Genomic DNA, 17853 nt, shown 5'->3' on the forward strand with positions numbered 1-17853 from the left:
GGTGCGGCATATCAAGAAGCTGATTAAACAGCATGATCATTTACAGGTGCACCTTGTGCTGGGGACAATAAAAGGCCACTAAAATGTTCAGTTGTATCACACAACACAATGCCACAGATGTCTCAAGTTGAGGGAGCTTGCAATTGGCATGCTGACTGCAGGAATGTCCCCCAGAGCTCTTGCCAGGTAATTTTATGTTCATTTCTCTAACGTAAGCTGCCTCCAACATCGCTTTTGAGAATTTGGCAGTACAGTGGCTTGCGAAAGTATCCACCCCCCTTGTCATTTTTCCTAATTTGTTGCCTTACAACCGGGAATTAAAATTGATTTTGGGGGGGGTTTGTATCATTTGATTTACACAACATGCCTACCATTTTAAAGATGCTTAATATTTTTTCTTGTGAAACAAAGACAAACAAACATAAGACAAAAAAAACAGAAAACTTGAGCGTGCATAACTATTCACCCCCCCAAAGTCAATACTTTGTAGATCCACCTTTTGCAGCAATTACAGCTGTGTGTCTCTTGGGGTATGTCTCTATAAGCTTGGCACATCTAGCCACTGGGATCTTTGCCCATTCTTCAAGGCAAAACTGCTCCAGCTCCTTCAAGTTGGATGAGTTCCGTTGGTGTACAGCAATCTTTAAGTCATACCACATATTTTCAATTGGATTGAGGTCTGGGCTTTGACTAGGCCAATCCAAGACATTTAAATGTTTCCACTTAAAGAACTCGAGTGTTGCTTTAGCAGTATGCTTAGGGTCATTGTCCTGCTGGAAGGTGAACCTCCGTCCTAGTCTCAAATTTCTGGAAGACTGAAACAGGTTTCCCCTCAAGAATTTCCCTGTATTTAGCACCATCCATCATTCCTTCAATTCTGACCAGTTTCCCAGTCCCTGCCAATGATAAACATCCCCACAGCATGATGCTGCCACCACCATGCTTCACTGTGGGGATGGTGTTCTCGGGTTGATGAGAGGTGTTGGGTTTGCGCCAGACATAGCGTTTTCCTTGATGGCCAAAAAGCTTCAGTATCTGACCAGAGTACCTTCTTCCATATGTTTGGGGAGTCTCCCACATGCCTTTTGGCGAACACCAAACATGTTTGCTTATTTTTTTTCTGGCCACTCTTCCGTAAAGCCCAGCTCTGTGGAGGGTACGGCTTAAAGTGGTCATATGGACAGATACTCCCATCTCCACTGTGGAGCTTTGCAGCTCCTTCAGGGTAATCTTTGGTCTCTTTGTTTCCTCTCCGATTAATGTCCTCTTTGCCTGGTCAGTGAGTTTTGGTGGGCGGCGCTCTCTTGGCAGGTTTGTTGTGGTGCCATATTCTTTCAATTTTTTTAATGATGGATTTAATGGTGCTCCGTGGGATGTTCAAAGTTTCGGATATTTTTTTTAACCCAACCCTGATCTGTACTTCTCCACAACTTTCTCCCTGACCTGTTTGGAGAGCACCTTGGTCTTCATAGTGCCGCATGCTTGGTGGTGCCCCTTGCTTAGTGGTGTTACAGACTCTGGGGCCTTTCAGAACAGGTGTATATATATACTGAGATCATGTGACAGCTTATGTGACACTTAAATAAAGTCCACCTGTGTGCAATCTAACTAATTATGTGACTTCTGAAGGTAATTGGTTGCACCAGATCTTATATTGGGGCTTCATAGCAAAGGGGGTGAATACATACGCATGCACCACTTTTCTGCCATCATCTCATGTTTCAGCATGATAATGCATGCACACAATTCCTGGAAGCTGAAAAATATCCCAGTTCTTCCATGGCCTGCATACTCACCAGACATGTCACCCACACCCATTGAGCATGTTTGGGATGCCCTGGATCAACGTGTACTACAGCGTGTTCCAGTTCCCGCCAATATCCAGCAACTTCACACAGCCATCGAAGTGGAGTAGGACAACATTCCACAATCAACAGCCTGATCAACTCCATGCAAAGAAGTGTTGCGCTGCATGAGGCAAATGATGGTCACACCAGATACTGACTGGTTTTCTGATCCACGGCCCTACCTTTTTTTTAAGGTATCTGTGCATATCTGATTTCTCAGTCATGTGAAATCCATAGATTAGGGCATAATTTATTTATTTTAATTGACAGATTCCCTTACTAATATCTTTTAAATTGTTGCCTTTTTTTACCATGTATTACCAGTTACCACTACCTTTTTAAAACCATGTCTATTTTTATTTCCCAAACAATTCAACAATCACTTATTTGTCTTTTCATGATTTTAAGCATATTTTAACACATGCTTAACACCTTACAAACACTTCGTACAAAACAATTTAAGAACAAACTTTTAACGTAGGCCAGGCCCTGTTGTTACCGCATATACCAGCAATAATGCCTTGCATTACGTGTGGGAAGAAAACACCAATTTGCTCAACTTACCCCATGGTCATTGCCCAAAGGCAAACATTTCAACAATATGAGCCCACACAGCTGCAAGGATGCACTTTCATGCTAGGTTTAAGACCTCATATTTTTATTTATTTTACCTTTATTAACTAGGCAAGTCAGTTATGAACAAATTCTTATTTTCAATGACAGCCTAGGAACCGTGGGTTAACTGACTTGTTCAGGGGTAGAACGACAGATTTGTACCTTGTCAGCTGGGGGATTCAAACTTGCAACCTTTCGGTTACTAGTCTAACACTCTAACCACTAGGCTACGCTGCCGCCCCATATTGAAGCTTATAGGGACCCCAACTGATGTATAACACATTCAATTCATTTGACTTGGAGAAAATCTGATTTTTGGACCTAACTTACCACTTTTTCCATGTGGTTTCTTCCTTCAGACTCCATTAAATTATGACCTCTTCCTAAATAATTGGTAAAATTATAAATTTTGTGTATGGTTTTCTAGAAACAAGATTGTCTCAACTTACTCCACTCTCGCCTATTGGTATTATCTTTGTGTGACTTTCCTGTCACAAGCAAAGGCAAAAAAATCAATGAAGGGGAAAAAAGGTTTCTGATTCAAGTATTATTATTACAAGTATTATTAATTATTATGAGTAATGCAGTTCATTATTATGATCCATTTCATATGACGCCTTTATTTCATTGTATCAATTAAGAACAAATTCTTATTAGTTAAACCAATAGCAACAGACCTGACTCCAACAGGGAACCTCCTCTCTCCATTTCCCAAACCCTCCTCCCTATCAACAATCCCATCTCCAGGCGTGCGAAACAGAAAACAGCCTTTGGACTTTAAAAGGCTTGAGTAAAAAGCTAATGTTTTGATCAAATTCCAGACGTTTAAAAATAGTTGCTGGGAGAAGTGGAGCCGGAGCCCAGGCAAAGTGAGGGGTATGCCAGGCAGAGCCCATAACTCTAAAATACTGGAACAGCCAGAGCCAGAGTCTCACAAATGGCAAGGGCCCCATGTTGTACTGTGACCAATGGAGGGAAACGGACAAGCACCACGTCTGTGTTTTGTCTAACTGCTGATGGATGTCTTGCCTGATATGTTCTGTTTTTGAACAGATGTGCTGGACGTCAGAGAAATGGAGCATGAGAGAAATTAACCCGTAGATGTGTTGTGGACTTATTCATCAAGTATATTATGTATTTTTCCATAGGTGATTTGACTAAGGGTGATAATGTACATAGAGTTGGTGTGATGATGGCTCACTGCTTTGTATGTAGGAGTGTGCATGTGTTTATGTGAGCGTGTGCATGCACAGCGTTTCTGTGTCTGTGGGAAGCGGTCTCTACCCAGGAGGTTGTCATGAAGAGGTGATGCTTGAAGTCAGATGGATAGAATGGTGAATGAGTAGGCGGATCGCTTCTCCAAAGTACCTTCTACTCCCGTTGCTGACATGTTGTCATGCATGAAAATAGAGTCTGCCTCCACCCCTCCCCCCACACACAGTAATACATTATAGCACATTCACAGAATTCTCCCACACAGGTCTGTTAGCAGTGTTAAGAGAGGTGTTTCACCACCAAATTAAATCGTACTTGCTTTAGCTAGAGACCTAGGTGCTTCTGAACCAAACACTGTTGGCATTTTATACAATGAGTAGCCAGCATTCATTCAAAATGAAGCACAGAGATCCACCTGTAAAGGGCTAAGTCTACTGGGCCATTGCATTTCAAATCTGACAGGATGGACTGAAGGACTGAAACTTTAGCTACACCAAACAAGGCAAACTAAAATGATCCAACACTAACTACTTCCGGTCGTAAGCTTAGCCCCTTGGCCTACGATTACAGAATACACTTGCGCTACATTTGCATGACCAGTGCAAACTAACTAACATTCTGCACAGGAGCCGGGACTTCCGCTGCTAACAGAGAGAATGTAGGAGAAGGAATAGGGGAGGAGAGGGAGAGGCTGTCTCAAGAGAGGAGGTGTGCAGGGTTGTTTTGCACAACTTGGCCCTGGCCACCATCACACTGCCATATATGGCAGTGTTTCTCCCCACTGGCACATCGCACCCAGTGCTGCTAGTGAGCAGAGCGGTCACATTTAGAGACAAATCGGACAGAAAATCTGCCTCCTCCAAGTCAGAGCACAGCTGGAGCTGAGCAGAAGTGCCATGGAAGACTGAATTTCCCCCACAACTGGAGACAAGAGGAGAGAGAGAGAAGGAAAGAGAGGAAGAAGGGAAAGGGAGAGGGGACAGGGCAGAGAAAGGGAGAGGAGAGTCAAAAGAGAAATGAATGTGGAAACAAATACAAGCAGAGATTAAACCTGGTCCTCAGATCATGAGAAGTGGATTCATATTTTACACCACTTACAGAAGTGTAACTTCATCTTAGCGATCTGCTGGGGTAAGAGCCTCCAAGTTCTGTGCTTTGCAACGGCTTCACTGTGATGTTGGCCCCTAGATAACACTCTACCATTAATCTTGAACAAAGTAAACAAACTTCAACACATCAATTCAAACAATGTGTCTCCTATCCACAGAAACAATCCTAATTATCAATCAATAAAGTCATCTTCTTGTTAGCACTAACCATAACATGGCGCTACAGCAAAGAGAAGGGAGAATTGCAGTCTGCTACTAAACATTTACCCAATCAATTACCCAAATCTATTCAATAATCAAACAAAGCCCATTGATGATAATACTTCCTTCAGATGGCACCACCTATGCCAGCCAATGCTAAACTCAGACCATACAAAAGTACAGACCCAGAAATCAATGGTGCCATTGCCATGAGTGTGGTTCCACTCAAATGAACCCACATATATAAATAATCAAAACAAGCAGGCAACTAATAGTAACGCAGCGGTAGTTGCACTGGCAGTACGTCAGTGAATACATACAAACAGTATATGGACTTTCTAGGGCATCTGCATATTTTAACGAGAATTAGATGAAACCTCCAACAGACATTTAAAGTGCCTGTCTCACAGCACCAGAGAGAAGTTTGATAGACATTGCAATGCCGTCGGGGGTACGCCAAATAAAAATGTGATTCACATAAAAATAGTTTTGAGAATGACACAAATATTAAAGTTTGCTGCTTCAGTGTCTTTAAATATTTTTGTCAGATGTTACTATGGAATACTGAAGTATAATTACAAGCATTTCATAAGTGCCAAAGGCACTTGAGCCCACTCCCTTGGCTGAGAAGAAACCCCACACATGAATGGTCTCAGGATGCTTTACTGTTGGCATGACACAGGACTGATGGTAGCGCTCACCTCATCTTCTCCGGACAAGCTTTTTTCCCGGATGCCCCAAACAATCGGAAAGGGGATTCATCAGAGAAAAATGACTTTACCCCAGTCCTCAGCATTCCAATCCCTGAACCTTTTGCAGAATATCAGTCTGTCCCTGATGTTTTTCCTGGAGAGAAGTGGCTTCTTTGCTGCCCTTCTTGACACCAGGCCATCCTCCAAAAGTCTTCGCCTCACTGTGCGTGCAGATGCACTCACACCTGCCTGCTGCCATTCCTGATTCTGTACTGGTGGTGCCCCGATCCCACAGCTGAATCAACTTTAGGAGACGGTCCTGACGCTTACTGGACTTTCTTGGGCGCTCTGAAGCCTTCTTCACAACAATTGAACCGCTCTCCTTGAAGTTCTTGATGATCCGATAAATGGTTGATTTAGGTGCAATCTTACTGGCAGCAATATCCTTGCTTGTGAAGTCTTTTTGTGCAAAGCAATGATGACGGCACGTGTTTCCTTGCAGGTAACCATGATTGACAGAGGAAGAACAATGATTCCAAACACCACCCTCCTTTTGAAGCTTCCAGTCTGTTATTCGAATTCAATCAGCATGACAGAGTGATCTCCAGCCTTGTCCTCGTCAACACTCACACCTGTGTTAACGAGAGAATCACTGACATGATGTCAGCTGGTCCTTTTGTGGCAGGGCTGAAATGCAGTGGAAATGTTTTTTGGGGATTCAATTCATTTGCATGGCAAAGAGGGACTTTGCAATTAATTGCAATTCATCTGATCACGCTTCATAACATTCTGGAGTATATGAAAATTGCCATCATACAAACTGAGGCAGCAGACTTTGTGAAAATTAATATTTGTGTCACTCAAAACTTTTGGCCACGACTGTATGTATGTATGTATGTATGTATGTATGTATGTATGTATAGTATATATATATATATATATATATATATATATATATATATATGTTTAAAAAAAAAATCTTCACATTTTCAAACAGTCCATTTATATTTTCCAACTGGGCTATACATTTGGCTGAGGTTTTTATCCTTGCCTGAGTAGTGTCGTTTCACTGCCAAAAATAAAATTATACCATCTAGTGTTCATATAACAACACAATGTCAAATACAGGTAGCCTAGTCAAATAATGAACATCCAATCACATTAACCGTTACGCTCTCGCGGGAATTCGACTAACGGTCCGTATGTAGCCAAACGTAGCTGCTGCTCATCTTGGTATCTGTACTGATGGTGCAAAAGCCATGACAGGGAGACATAGTGGAGTGGTAACATGCATGCAAGCAGTTGCTCCCAACGCCACTTGGTACACTGCAGCATCCACCGGGAGGCTCTTTCTGCCAAGGGAATGCCTGACAGCTTGAAAGGCGTTTTGGACACTACAGTGAAAGTGGTTAACTTTGTTAAAGCAAGGCCCCTGAACTCTCGTGTATTTTCTGCACTATGCAGTGATATGGGCAGCGACCATGTAATGCTTTTACAACATACAGGAGTGCGCTGGTTATCAATAGGCAAAGTATTGACATGTTTTTTGTAATTGAGAGACGAGTTTAAAGTTTTGTTTACTGACCATCATTTTCACTTGTCTGACTGCTTGCATGATGACGAGTTTCTCATACGACTGGCCTATCTGGGTGATGTTTTTTCTCACCTGAATGATCTGAATCTAGGATTACATGGACTCTCCAACTATATTCAATGTGCTGGACAAAATTGAGGCTATGATTAAGAACTTGGAGCTCTTCTCTGTCTGCATTAACAAGGACAACACACAGGTCTTTCCATCATTGTATGATTTTTTGTGTGCAAATTAACTCAAGCTACTGGACAATGTCAAATGTGATATTGCGAAGCACCTGAGTGAGTTGTGTACACAATTACGCAGGTACTTTCCTGAAACGGATGACACAAACAACTGGATTCGTTATCCCTTTCATGCCCTGCCTCCAGTCCACTTACCAATATCTGAACAAGAGAGCCTCATCGAAATTGCAACAAGCAGTTCTGTAAAAATGTATTTTGATCAGAAGCCACTGCCAGATTTCTGGATGGGCTGCGCTCAGAGTATCCTGCCTTCGCAAATTGTGCTGTTAAGACACTGATGCCCTTTGCAACCACGTACCTATGAGAGAGGACTCGCCCTCACTAGCATGAAAACTAAATACAAGCACAGACTGTGTGTGGAAAAAGATTTAAACAGAGACTCTCTCCAATACAACCCAACACTGCAGAGGTATGTGCATCCTTTCAAGCACACCCTTCTCATTAACCTGTGGAGAGTTATTCACAATTTGATGAACAAATAAGGTTTTATATGTAAGATGGTTAAATAAAGAGCAAATTGATTGATTATTATTATTTGTGCCCTGGTCCTATAAGAGCTCTTTGTCACTTCCCACGAGTTGGGTTGTGACAAAAACTCACTCTCATTCTTATGTTTAATAAATTTATTTTATAGTGTGTGTGTGGCAGGCTTACAATGATGGCAAAAAACAACATTTCAGAGTGCGCTGACACTGGTGCTAGATGGGGTATGCAGCTGAGGTTGAATGTTTAAAAGGGGTACGGGACTATAAGGAGTTTGGGAACCACTGGACTAGTGTAACCAATGTACTTTGACACATTTACATTTTAGTCATTTATCAGATGCTCTTATCCAGAGCGACTTACAGTAGTGAAGGCATACATTTCATACATTCTTTTTTATTTTTTCTGCGCTGGCCCCCCGTGGGAATCGAACCCACAACCCTGGCGTTGCACACACCATGCGCTACCAACTGAGCTACAGGGAATTGAGATGTTGAGAGTTCAGCTTGACGTCAACCGTTTTTTAGTCTCTCTTGCCAGACGGAGTGCTCCGCATGCTTCACAGCGACAGTGAGAAGTGACTAATCATTTATATAATTCCATAATTTGCAAGTTGTCACTCACAGTGGAAGCTTGAAATTGAGCTGTGTCTAGTTTGGCTGTCACATTTGAGACGTAAGAATTGAAAAAAATAGTTCTATATCATACCAGGACAATTCCACGATAATGGAATTGCGCTGAGACTCAGATTTCTCACTTAAAATGTATGCCAAACAAAAAACATTGATTTAAAAGTTTAAGAAACCATACAACTATATATATATATATATATATATATATATATATATATATATATATATATATATATATATATATATATATTTTTTTTTTTTTAAACGTACACCCTCACATTTTATAAAAACATTTACTGGAAGAACTGTGCAGATATACATTTTGGCAACATAATTAAAATCTCCCTCAGTGTGTGTCCACGTTTTCCCAAAACAATATCTGCTCTGAATGAAGATTCAACTATGTCTGCAGAAAGAATGGGGTGTCAGGTATGACATGGCATATTCACTTTGATCAAATCTCTTTTGGGTATTAAACTACACTAAGTGAAGTGGATTTACACCCAGTAACGGAATTGCAAAAAAACTAAACAAGACCAACGGAAAAACAAGACCACATTTTCTTGGACCAGCCCAAATCTGAACCAATGATACACGTCTATGTTTCACAAGTTTGGACAAAGTACAGCACAGAACAGTAGAGTAGAGTTCAGCACAGCAGAGTATAGTTCAGTATAGTACATTATAGTGTACTCAACTCATGTACGCTGTCCAAACTTGTAGCCAATTCAATAGCCAAAATGACATTACTAAATTTGGGGAAATTATGTTACTGATTTGATAACATAATTACGTATTTTTTATTAATCACTTAATAATTCATAAACAAAATCGATATCAAAAACACTAATTGATAGGTCTACCTTCACTTGTTACTTCTGTGAACTTGTGTTATCCTCCTTCCCATGATAGAGAGATATTTTCTAATATCTTAAAAGGTATGTGGGTTTTTTGCAAACGTAATTCTCAAGGCACAAGGCAATGTTTCTTTAAAAAACTAACAGAAGGCAGAATAATTTCTCCGAAACTAAATACGTGTTGATATTAGTTGGCAGGGGTCTTCACTTCAACATTATTGTGTTTTGATGTATTAATAATACCTTTCAAGACTTTTTCTGGATGTTTTCTAAGACCCCTTTTCCATCTGTTGGACCTGAAATCAAAGCCTTTGCTTAATCCTAATTTTTAGGATGGGAAATGCTTGAAAAATGTATATATACACTTTAATAAAATATATATTTTGACTCAGCTTTCATTTGACATTTTCCTACAAACTTCACATGTTGGTGCTCAGGGGTCCTTTTACATGGAAATGACCATCAGCTGTCTATTCTGGCTGCAATAATGATATCAATGGTTATCTAACAATGATGTATACAGTGGGCATCATAAGTTTTCACCCCCCATGGATTTGTTCACATTTTGTTGCATTACAAAATGGAATTTAAATGGATCTAATTGTGATTTTTTTTGTCATTGTGCTACACAAAATACTCCATAATGTCAAAGTGAAAATAACATTTTACAAAGGTTTACAAATGAATACAAATTAAATAACTAAAATATAGTTGTTGCATAAGCCTAAATTAGTTCAGGAGTAAAATGTGGCTTAACAAATCACAAAATAATGGACTCATTTTGAAATAGAGATTGACATGACTTTTTTAATGACTACCACTTCCGTTAGTCAAGTACTGAGTTTGAAGCACATATTCAACTACAAAGACCAGGGAGCTTTTCCAAAGCCTCAAAGAAGGGCAGTGATTAGTAGATCGGTAACAATAACAAATCAGACATTGAATATATCTTTAAGCATGGTAAAGTTTAAATGATGTATTAAACCACCAAGACAACAAGGATACAGTCGTCCTTCTGAACTGAACAGTAGGAAAGGAAGGAAACTGCTGAGGGATGTCACTATGAGGCCAATGGTGATTTTAAAACAGCTACAGAGTTAATTGACTGTGATGGGAGAAAACTGAGGATGGATCAAGAACATTGCAGTTACTCCACAATAATGACCTAAATGACAGTGAAAAGAACAATATACAGTACCGGTCAAAAGTTTGGACACACCTACTCATTCAAGGGATTTGCTTTATTTGTACCATTTCTACATTGTAGAGTAATAGTGAATATATCAAAACGAATAAATAACACATATGGAATCATGTAGTAACCAAAAAAGTGTTCAACAAATCAAAATAGATTTTAGATTCTTCAAAGTAGCCACCCTTTGTCTTGAAGAGAGCTTTGCACACTCTTGGCATTCTCTCAACCAGCTTCATGAGGAATGCTTTTCCAACAGTCTTGCAGGAGTTCCCATATATGCTGAGCACTTGTTGGCTGGCTGCTTTTCCTTCATTCTGTGGTCCAACTCATCCAAAACCCATCTCAGTTGGGTTGAGGTTGGATTGATTGTGGAGGCAAGGGCATCTGATGCAGCACTCCATCGCTCTCCTTGGTCAAATAGCCCTTACACAGCCTGGAGGTGTGTTTTGGGTCATTGTCCTGTTGAAAAACAAATGATGGTCCTACTAAGTTCAAACCAGATGGGATGGTGTATCGCTGCAGAATGCTGTGGTAGCCATGCTGCCTTGAATTCTAAATAAATCACAGACAGAGTCACAAGCAAAGCACCCCACACCATCACACCTCCTCCTCCATGCTTCACGGTGGGAACCACACATGTGGAGATCGTCCAGTCATACACTCCTTGTCTCACTAAGATACAGCATTTGGAACCAAAATCTCACATTTGGACTCATCAGACCAAAAGACAGATTTCCACTGGTCTCATGTCCATTACTCGTGTTTCTTGGCACAAGCAAGTCTCTTATTATTATTGGTGTCCTATAGTAGTGGTTTCTCTGCAGCAATTTGACCATGAAGGCCTGATTCACAAAGTCTCCTCTGAACAGTTGATGTTGAGAGGTGTCTGTTACTTGAACTCTGTGAAACATTTATTTGGGCTGCAATTTCTGAGGCTGGTAACTCTAATGAACTTATCCTCTGCAGCAGAGGTAACTCTGGGTCTTCTTTTCCTGTGGCGGTCCTCATGAGAGCTAGTTACATCATAGTGCTTGATGATTTTTGTGACTGCACTTTAAGAAACTTTGAAAGTTCTTGACATTTTTCTGTATTGACTGACCTTCCTGTTTTAAAGTAATGATGAACTTTCGTTTCTCTTTGCTTATTTGAGCTGTTCTTTCCATAATATGGATTTGGTCTTTTACCAAATAGGGCTATCGTCTGTATACCACCCCTACCTTGTCACAACACAACTGATTGGCTTAAATGCATTAAGGAAAGAAATTACACAAATCAACTTTTAACAAGGCACACCTGTTAATTGAAATGCATTCCAGGTGACTACCTCATGCAGCTGGTTGAGAGAATGCGAAGATTGTGCAAAGCTGTCATCAAGGTAAAGAGTGGCTACTTTGAAGAATCTCAAATATAAAATATATTTTGATTTGTTTAACACTTTTTTGGTTACTACATGATTCCATGTGTGTTATTTCATAGTTGATGTCTTCACTGTTATACAATAATGTAGAAAATAGTCAAAATAAAGAAAAACCCTGGAATGAGTAGGTGTGTCCAAACTTTTGACTGGTACTGTAAATATATACACATACATACATATATTCCCAAAACATGCATAATCTATGCAACAAGGCACTAAAGTTATACGGCAAGAAAACACAGCGAAGGATTACACTTTTTGGCCTAAAGGCAAAGCGTTTGTTTGGGGAAAATCCAACAACACATCACTGAGTATCTGCCTCCTTATTTTCAAGCATGGTGGTGGCTGCATCATGGTATGGGTATGCTTGATGTCGGCAAAGACTTGGGAGTTTTTCAGAATAAAGAGAAACAGAATGGACCTAAGCACAGGCAAATTCCTAGAGGAAAACCTGCTTCAGTCTTCTTTACACCAGACACAGGGAGAGGAATTCACCTTTCAGCAGAACATTAACCTACAACACAATGCCAAATCTACACCGGAGTTGCTTACCAAGAAGACAGTGAATGATCCTGAGTGGCCAAGTTATAGTTTTGACTGAAGTCTGCTTGAAAATCTATGGGAAGAGTTTAAAATTGCTTTCTAGCCATGACCCCCAGCAACTTGACAGCACTTAAAGAATAAGATACAAATATTGTGTTATACAGGTGTGCAAAGTTCTTAAGAGACTTACCCAAAAATAATCACTAGTATAATTGCTTCCAAAGGTGTTTCAAATATGTATTGATTCAGGGGGGTGAATACTTATGTAATCAAGGTATATTAGTGTTTCATTTTTTATATAATAAAAACACATTGACAGAGTATTGTGTAGAACTTGACAAAAAAAGAGGCACTTAAATCCATTGTAACACAAAATGTGAAGAAATCCAAGGTGGGTGAATCCTTGTGATACCCACTGTAGGTGCATATAGAAACAAACAAATGAAACAATCGTATATATGTTCCTTTGACAACAATGAAACTCTAATATCAGAATATAAATAAGTTACTGGTGTGAATCTGGCTTTGAAACTCAAATCAAACATTCCTTTTGAGCCAGTGAGAGAGGAGAGGTGCAGTTAGATAAAGAGAATAGTGAAAGGGGAAAGTGCAGCAATTCAGAGGGACTTTGAGACCCATATATAAGTCCAACTATTTACTCAATGAGGTCATTTCCTTGAGGACAGCGAAAAGGCTGCAATCAAGTGTGCCTAGTTAGGCCTACCTCAAGAAATGACCTCTCTTTCATGCTGCTAGCCCCGAGTGGCCGTTTAAGTTTCATCTTTTAATACCACATGCACAAGTACAGTGGCTGATGCTGGTGACTGAAAACAGTACCCAGTCAGCACTGGTGCTCTGCCAAATAAAGGGGATCAGTAGGGCTGGGGCCTGGGGAAAAATACTGCCATCAGTGATGTTTTACTTCAAGCCTCCATGATACAGTATAACGTGTCTAAGCTGATACAGAGCACTCCTGAAATTAAAAGGGTGTGCCCTGGGATTATATTAGATAGCAGTATAGGAGAAGGAGCAACAGAATACAGGAATGTTACTTTACTACACAGTTTTGCAGGTGAAAATGACTATCAACTTAGCTGACATCGCAAAATATGCCAACTGGGCAGGATTTTTGACACTAGCCAGCAATGTACTCAGCTCATGAAATATCTCAAGCACAATTTTTATTGAAATAGTAAAAACATATAGCTAATCAAAGTTCAACATTTCCTTTGAACACTATAAAACACTAAGTGCATTCCATCCAATAAAGCAAAAATAAGTAACATTAATGGATCAATGTGAAAGTGCCAGAGAGAGAAGAATAAAACAACACTGCAGATCAGATCCTGTTGGCTGGTGTGCGTTACCCGCCCCTGAACCTGTACTGAACACACCTCACTCTCTCAGCTGCCTGTTAAAGGCAGGCCATCTGATCCAGTTCACATTCTGAGTTGTCAGAATGAATGCCATCTCATTCCTGAGCTTTCCAGGAGACCTTAGTCAGTCTGCTGCAGTACCAGACAGGTCAGCAATGTAGCCCAAACTACAGTCTACACACACACTCCTCTGATGAGTTCCCTCCTATCACAATTCACTAGTACCCATTCAAATACATTCCATTTAAATGCTTTGAAACACTGCATTCTTCATTCTATTACACACATTAAACACATTCAAGTCAACAATCCTTCAGTCATTCATAAGATTCACACTGCTCAGTTGTGTAGTGAAACCTTGGTGGGGTAACTGACAGATCCCAGGCTGCATTCCACTGAGTGTGGGCCTAATTTCAAGTGGTAGTCAGTCCTACACTGCATCAGATCACATCAGGGATGGCCCTGTGATAAGAAATCCCCTTTGAAGAGCAGCTTGACATTCCTGAAACACTCCAGGGACATGTTTAAGGCCTACTCTCTATTTTAGACTATTATCTCATCTGTACATTGTGCAAAACAAGAAGCGTACAGGAAGAAAAACGTTTACAGGAAGTAAGGACATAAAAAAAGGCCCAGGCATTGTTCTGCTGAGGCAACAAGTGCCTTATCCAGGATAATTATATTTAAGCAGCTGTTATAGGTGTTAATGGATGTCGATGACTAAGTATGTGTGTGTGTTCATCATTAGGCAATATTTTTAAAGTGAACAATGTAAGTTATATCAGGAAAGGTCTGAATGTGAGAGCATGTAGAAACAGGTCTGACTACATTATTGCAATGCCTGATGCTTGCCTATGTGCCTTCTTCATAGCAGACAATAACAGAAAGCGAGAGTAGGCCAAAAATGGCTTGGGAGGATACTGCCTGTTCAGTCCTACGCACTCCTCCCACTCAACTTCAGTCTAGAACAGTCATCGAGCTTTGATATCTATCTCCTACTCATTCCCAGGAAATAAACACTTTTCAGCTGAGGATTCAGTCACTGCATATAAAGTAGACCCATTATGCACTTTTTAACAGATGGATTCTTCATTCAACTGGTACTGAAGAAGTTGAACTCCGGGTTCAGAAACTGCTTGACATTTTTTTAATAGTGTCTGGGGGAGCTTCACCAGGAAACACTTCAAATCCTGAATGTGTAAATCATGAGTGTTTATGATCTTGGTGTGGCTATTTCAGGCTGGACCAACTATTAGGCTATCACAATAGGTTTATGCAGAATGTTTTCAGGCCTATAAACAGATGACAGTCCTCTCGACATTCCACAGCAGTGAGCAGGCCTGTATGGGTAAACACTCCCAAAACGTTAACTTATTATTATTATCCTTTTAAACAGTTGACTTGGGGCGAAAACCCACTCCTCTCTTTGGCAGTTACTACAACGCATCAATTTGTAGACAAGCGCGCGTGACATGCCGTTGGTACCCGTCTGGTGCCAAACATGACAATGTGGCGCATATCCCATACAAGTCAGTGGGCCAATCCCTTGCCAGGCGGGAGATCGTTCAGGGACTTGACCGGAAGAAACGTTTCCATAGAAGTAGACTAACCTACAGGGCTATGCAAATGTTCCAATAATCTTCAAACAGATTTAATGCAGTTAGCCTACAGCTGTGTTGTCTGTTGCATCAGATGCCCTCATATATCACTACAAAACATATGGCTCAACTATTTTCGATCCTTATACCCTTACATAGGCCTATGTTGCCTGGAATCCCGATGTTGAATTGCATGGAATTTTAAGTCAGGCAGAAATGAGCATTTGAATCAGGAACTATTAACATATACACATTGTCACAGGATAGGCTACACATGATGCTGTTATAGGTGACAACTTAATGCTAAATAATAACGATGTGTTTAGAATTGTTGTTACTCTAAATATAGTGTAACAGGCCTATTCTTTCTGAATAGAATGTTGACCTGAATCATGAAAGGCTTGGTGGTGAGGAAGTTAGCTAAACCTTGCCCAACACCGCGCAGCCAGCGAATGATAGGATTTGGCTACAATGTCGACATCGGCAACATCAAAATTGATACATATTGGTTAAATGGCGTAAGAAGTCTACTGCTACAATGCATCATGTTGGTTGCTTCAAAGTGCGCGAAGGGAAACAGAATAGGCCCTATTAATAATTAATAAAATATTAGCAGACTTACGAGTAAACTTTCCAAGTTTATCGCAGATCTTGGATCTTTGATCATGGCCTCCAGCTTTTTCAACCGGTTTTCCATCCTTCTCTCTGCACCAAGTGACATTTTTGCGATTGATTAATGCCCGTTTCTTTTACATATAAGACGAGCCTTATGAGAACTGTTTGGGTTTACATGGGGAAAAGTCTTTTTGTTCTTGGGCAATGGCCGTGGGCCTAGCAGCCTCCTTCTATAATCGCCTCGGAATTGCAGTATCCACAATGTTGAAAAAAATAATAATCCACCATAAACGGAGAAGCGCAGCTCCGCAAACTTGCCAATTAGTCCGGAGATTTCGTTGAACGCAAATCAAGATAGATATTTATAGTACCATATTCCATATGACTGCTCTCTGTGATCCACACCGCGATGAAGTTACAATTTTAAGAACATTCAGCAACAGGGCGTTTTCTTGCCCCCCTCCCTTCTCTTTTTGGGCGCTCCGATGTGCTTTGCTTAAATTTAAAAAAATGTGTTTCCAAAACAGTCGAAAGTGTTTAAAATCCAACATTTGAAACACTCAAATTACATGGATTTTGTAATTGCATCACTGTCATAGGCAAATTGACAGAGTATGGCGTTCTACAAAATAGCTTGAGCGATGAACAGTTTAAAAACGTTATACAATCAGCTCTTCTCCTACACTACAGAACTATTTCGGTATGTATCCCTGCATGACGGAAAAACTAAGGGTTGTCGGAATGTCTAACTGCAGTTAGCCACCGTGGATTCCTCGTACATACTCCACTTCCAGAGCTAGATCTCTCCTCCCTCCTCTGACATCAACATGCAGACACAGCCGCCTCATTTACCCATAAGCCTTTTCTGTCTCCTCAAATCAAGCTGCTGTTCAATGTGGGAAGCTGCATCATGATGAATAATAGAGCTATGTGATGACTACTCTCCTAAAGTTTTACAAATACATTCTCCACACTCAGTAATGATTCACCTGATTGACACATTCTTTCCACTTATGCCCCACCATCTCTTGATATTGTTATAATAGTAACGTTTTGATGGCTGTGTGCAATGGTCATGAAGTGTGCAACAAGTATGCTACTTCCAGATGATATCATAGCTGCAAGTTAATAGATGTCTGAATATTAGTTGTTGGATTTAAATGTAACATCTGGCCTCCCAGCAGCGCCATCCGACTTCTGACACCAGTGTAACAATTTGGGGGGCTAGCCAACTGGGACTTGAACAGGCGTCCCTCCAAATGTCCCTGCGACTATCAATCGAACACATTGCAACAAGACATTTAAACCTCTTGACAGCTTGCCAGGTGTTGTACTAAGGTAGCTACAATTCTATGTTTAATTGGTCAGCATCACACTATTGCAGTAGACATACTGTAGGCCTACACATACTACAATGTACTGTTGCTTATGTCCGTCCATCGATGTCGATGATGACGTTGCTCCCAGTAATTATAATCTATGTGTGGTGTTGTTTTTGTACATTGTGTTTATGCCAATGCATGTAGCAGCTCAGGTGGATGTGAAACCCCCATGGTTTGTTACAGGAGGGGCTGATGTATTCAGCAATGGGAAGGGGGACCCCTGCTGGTGGGCTATTA

General features: G+C 40.5%; 1 protein-coding gene across 4 annotated transcripts in view; it reads right to left on the reverse strand.

Moving 5' to 3' along the window:
• The window catches only part of rock2a (rho-associated, coiled-coil containing protein kinase 2a), a 45659-nt gene extending 28600 nt beyond the window's left edge, over nt 1–17059 (reverse strand). For 3 of the 4 annotated variants that reach the window (XM_014192160.2, XM_014192141.2, XM_014192150.2), the window contains exon 1: nt 16242–17058. In XM_014192160.2, coding sequence (XP_014047635.1) covers nt 16242–16340 — 99 coding nt within the window. In that variant the 5' untranslated portion in view covers nt 16341–17058. Of the gene's footprint in view, nt 1–16241 lie in introns of all 4 variants that reach the window. The other variant, XM_014192157.2, reaches the window with a different exon arrangement.
• Nucleotides 17060–17853: the final 794 nt, after the last annotated feature.

The sequence above is a fragment of the Salmo salar genome, chromosome ssa01 (assembly GCF_905237065.1).
Source record: "Salmo salar chromosome ssa01, Ssal_v3.1, whole genome shotgun sequence".
NCBI classification, from domain to species: domain Eukaryota; kingdom Metazoa; phylum Chordata; class Actinopteri; order Salmoniformes; family Salmonidae; genus Salmo; species Salmo salar.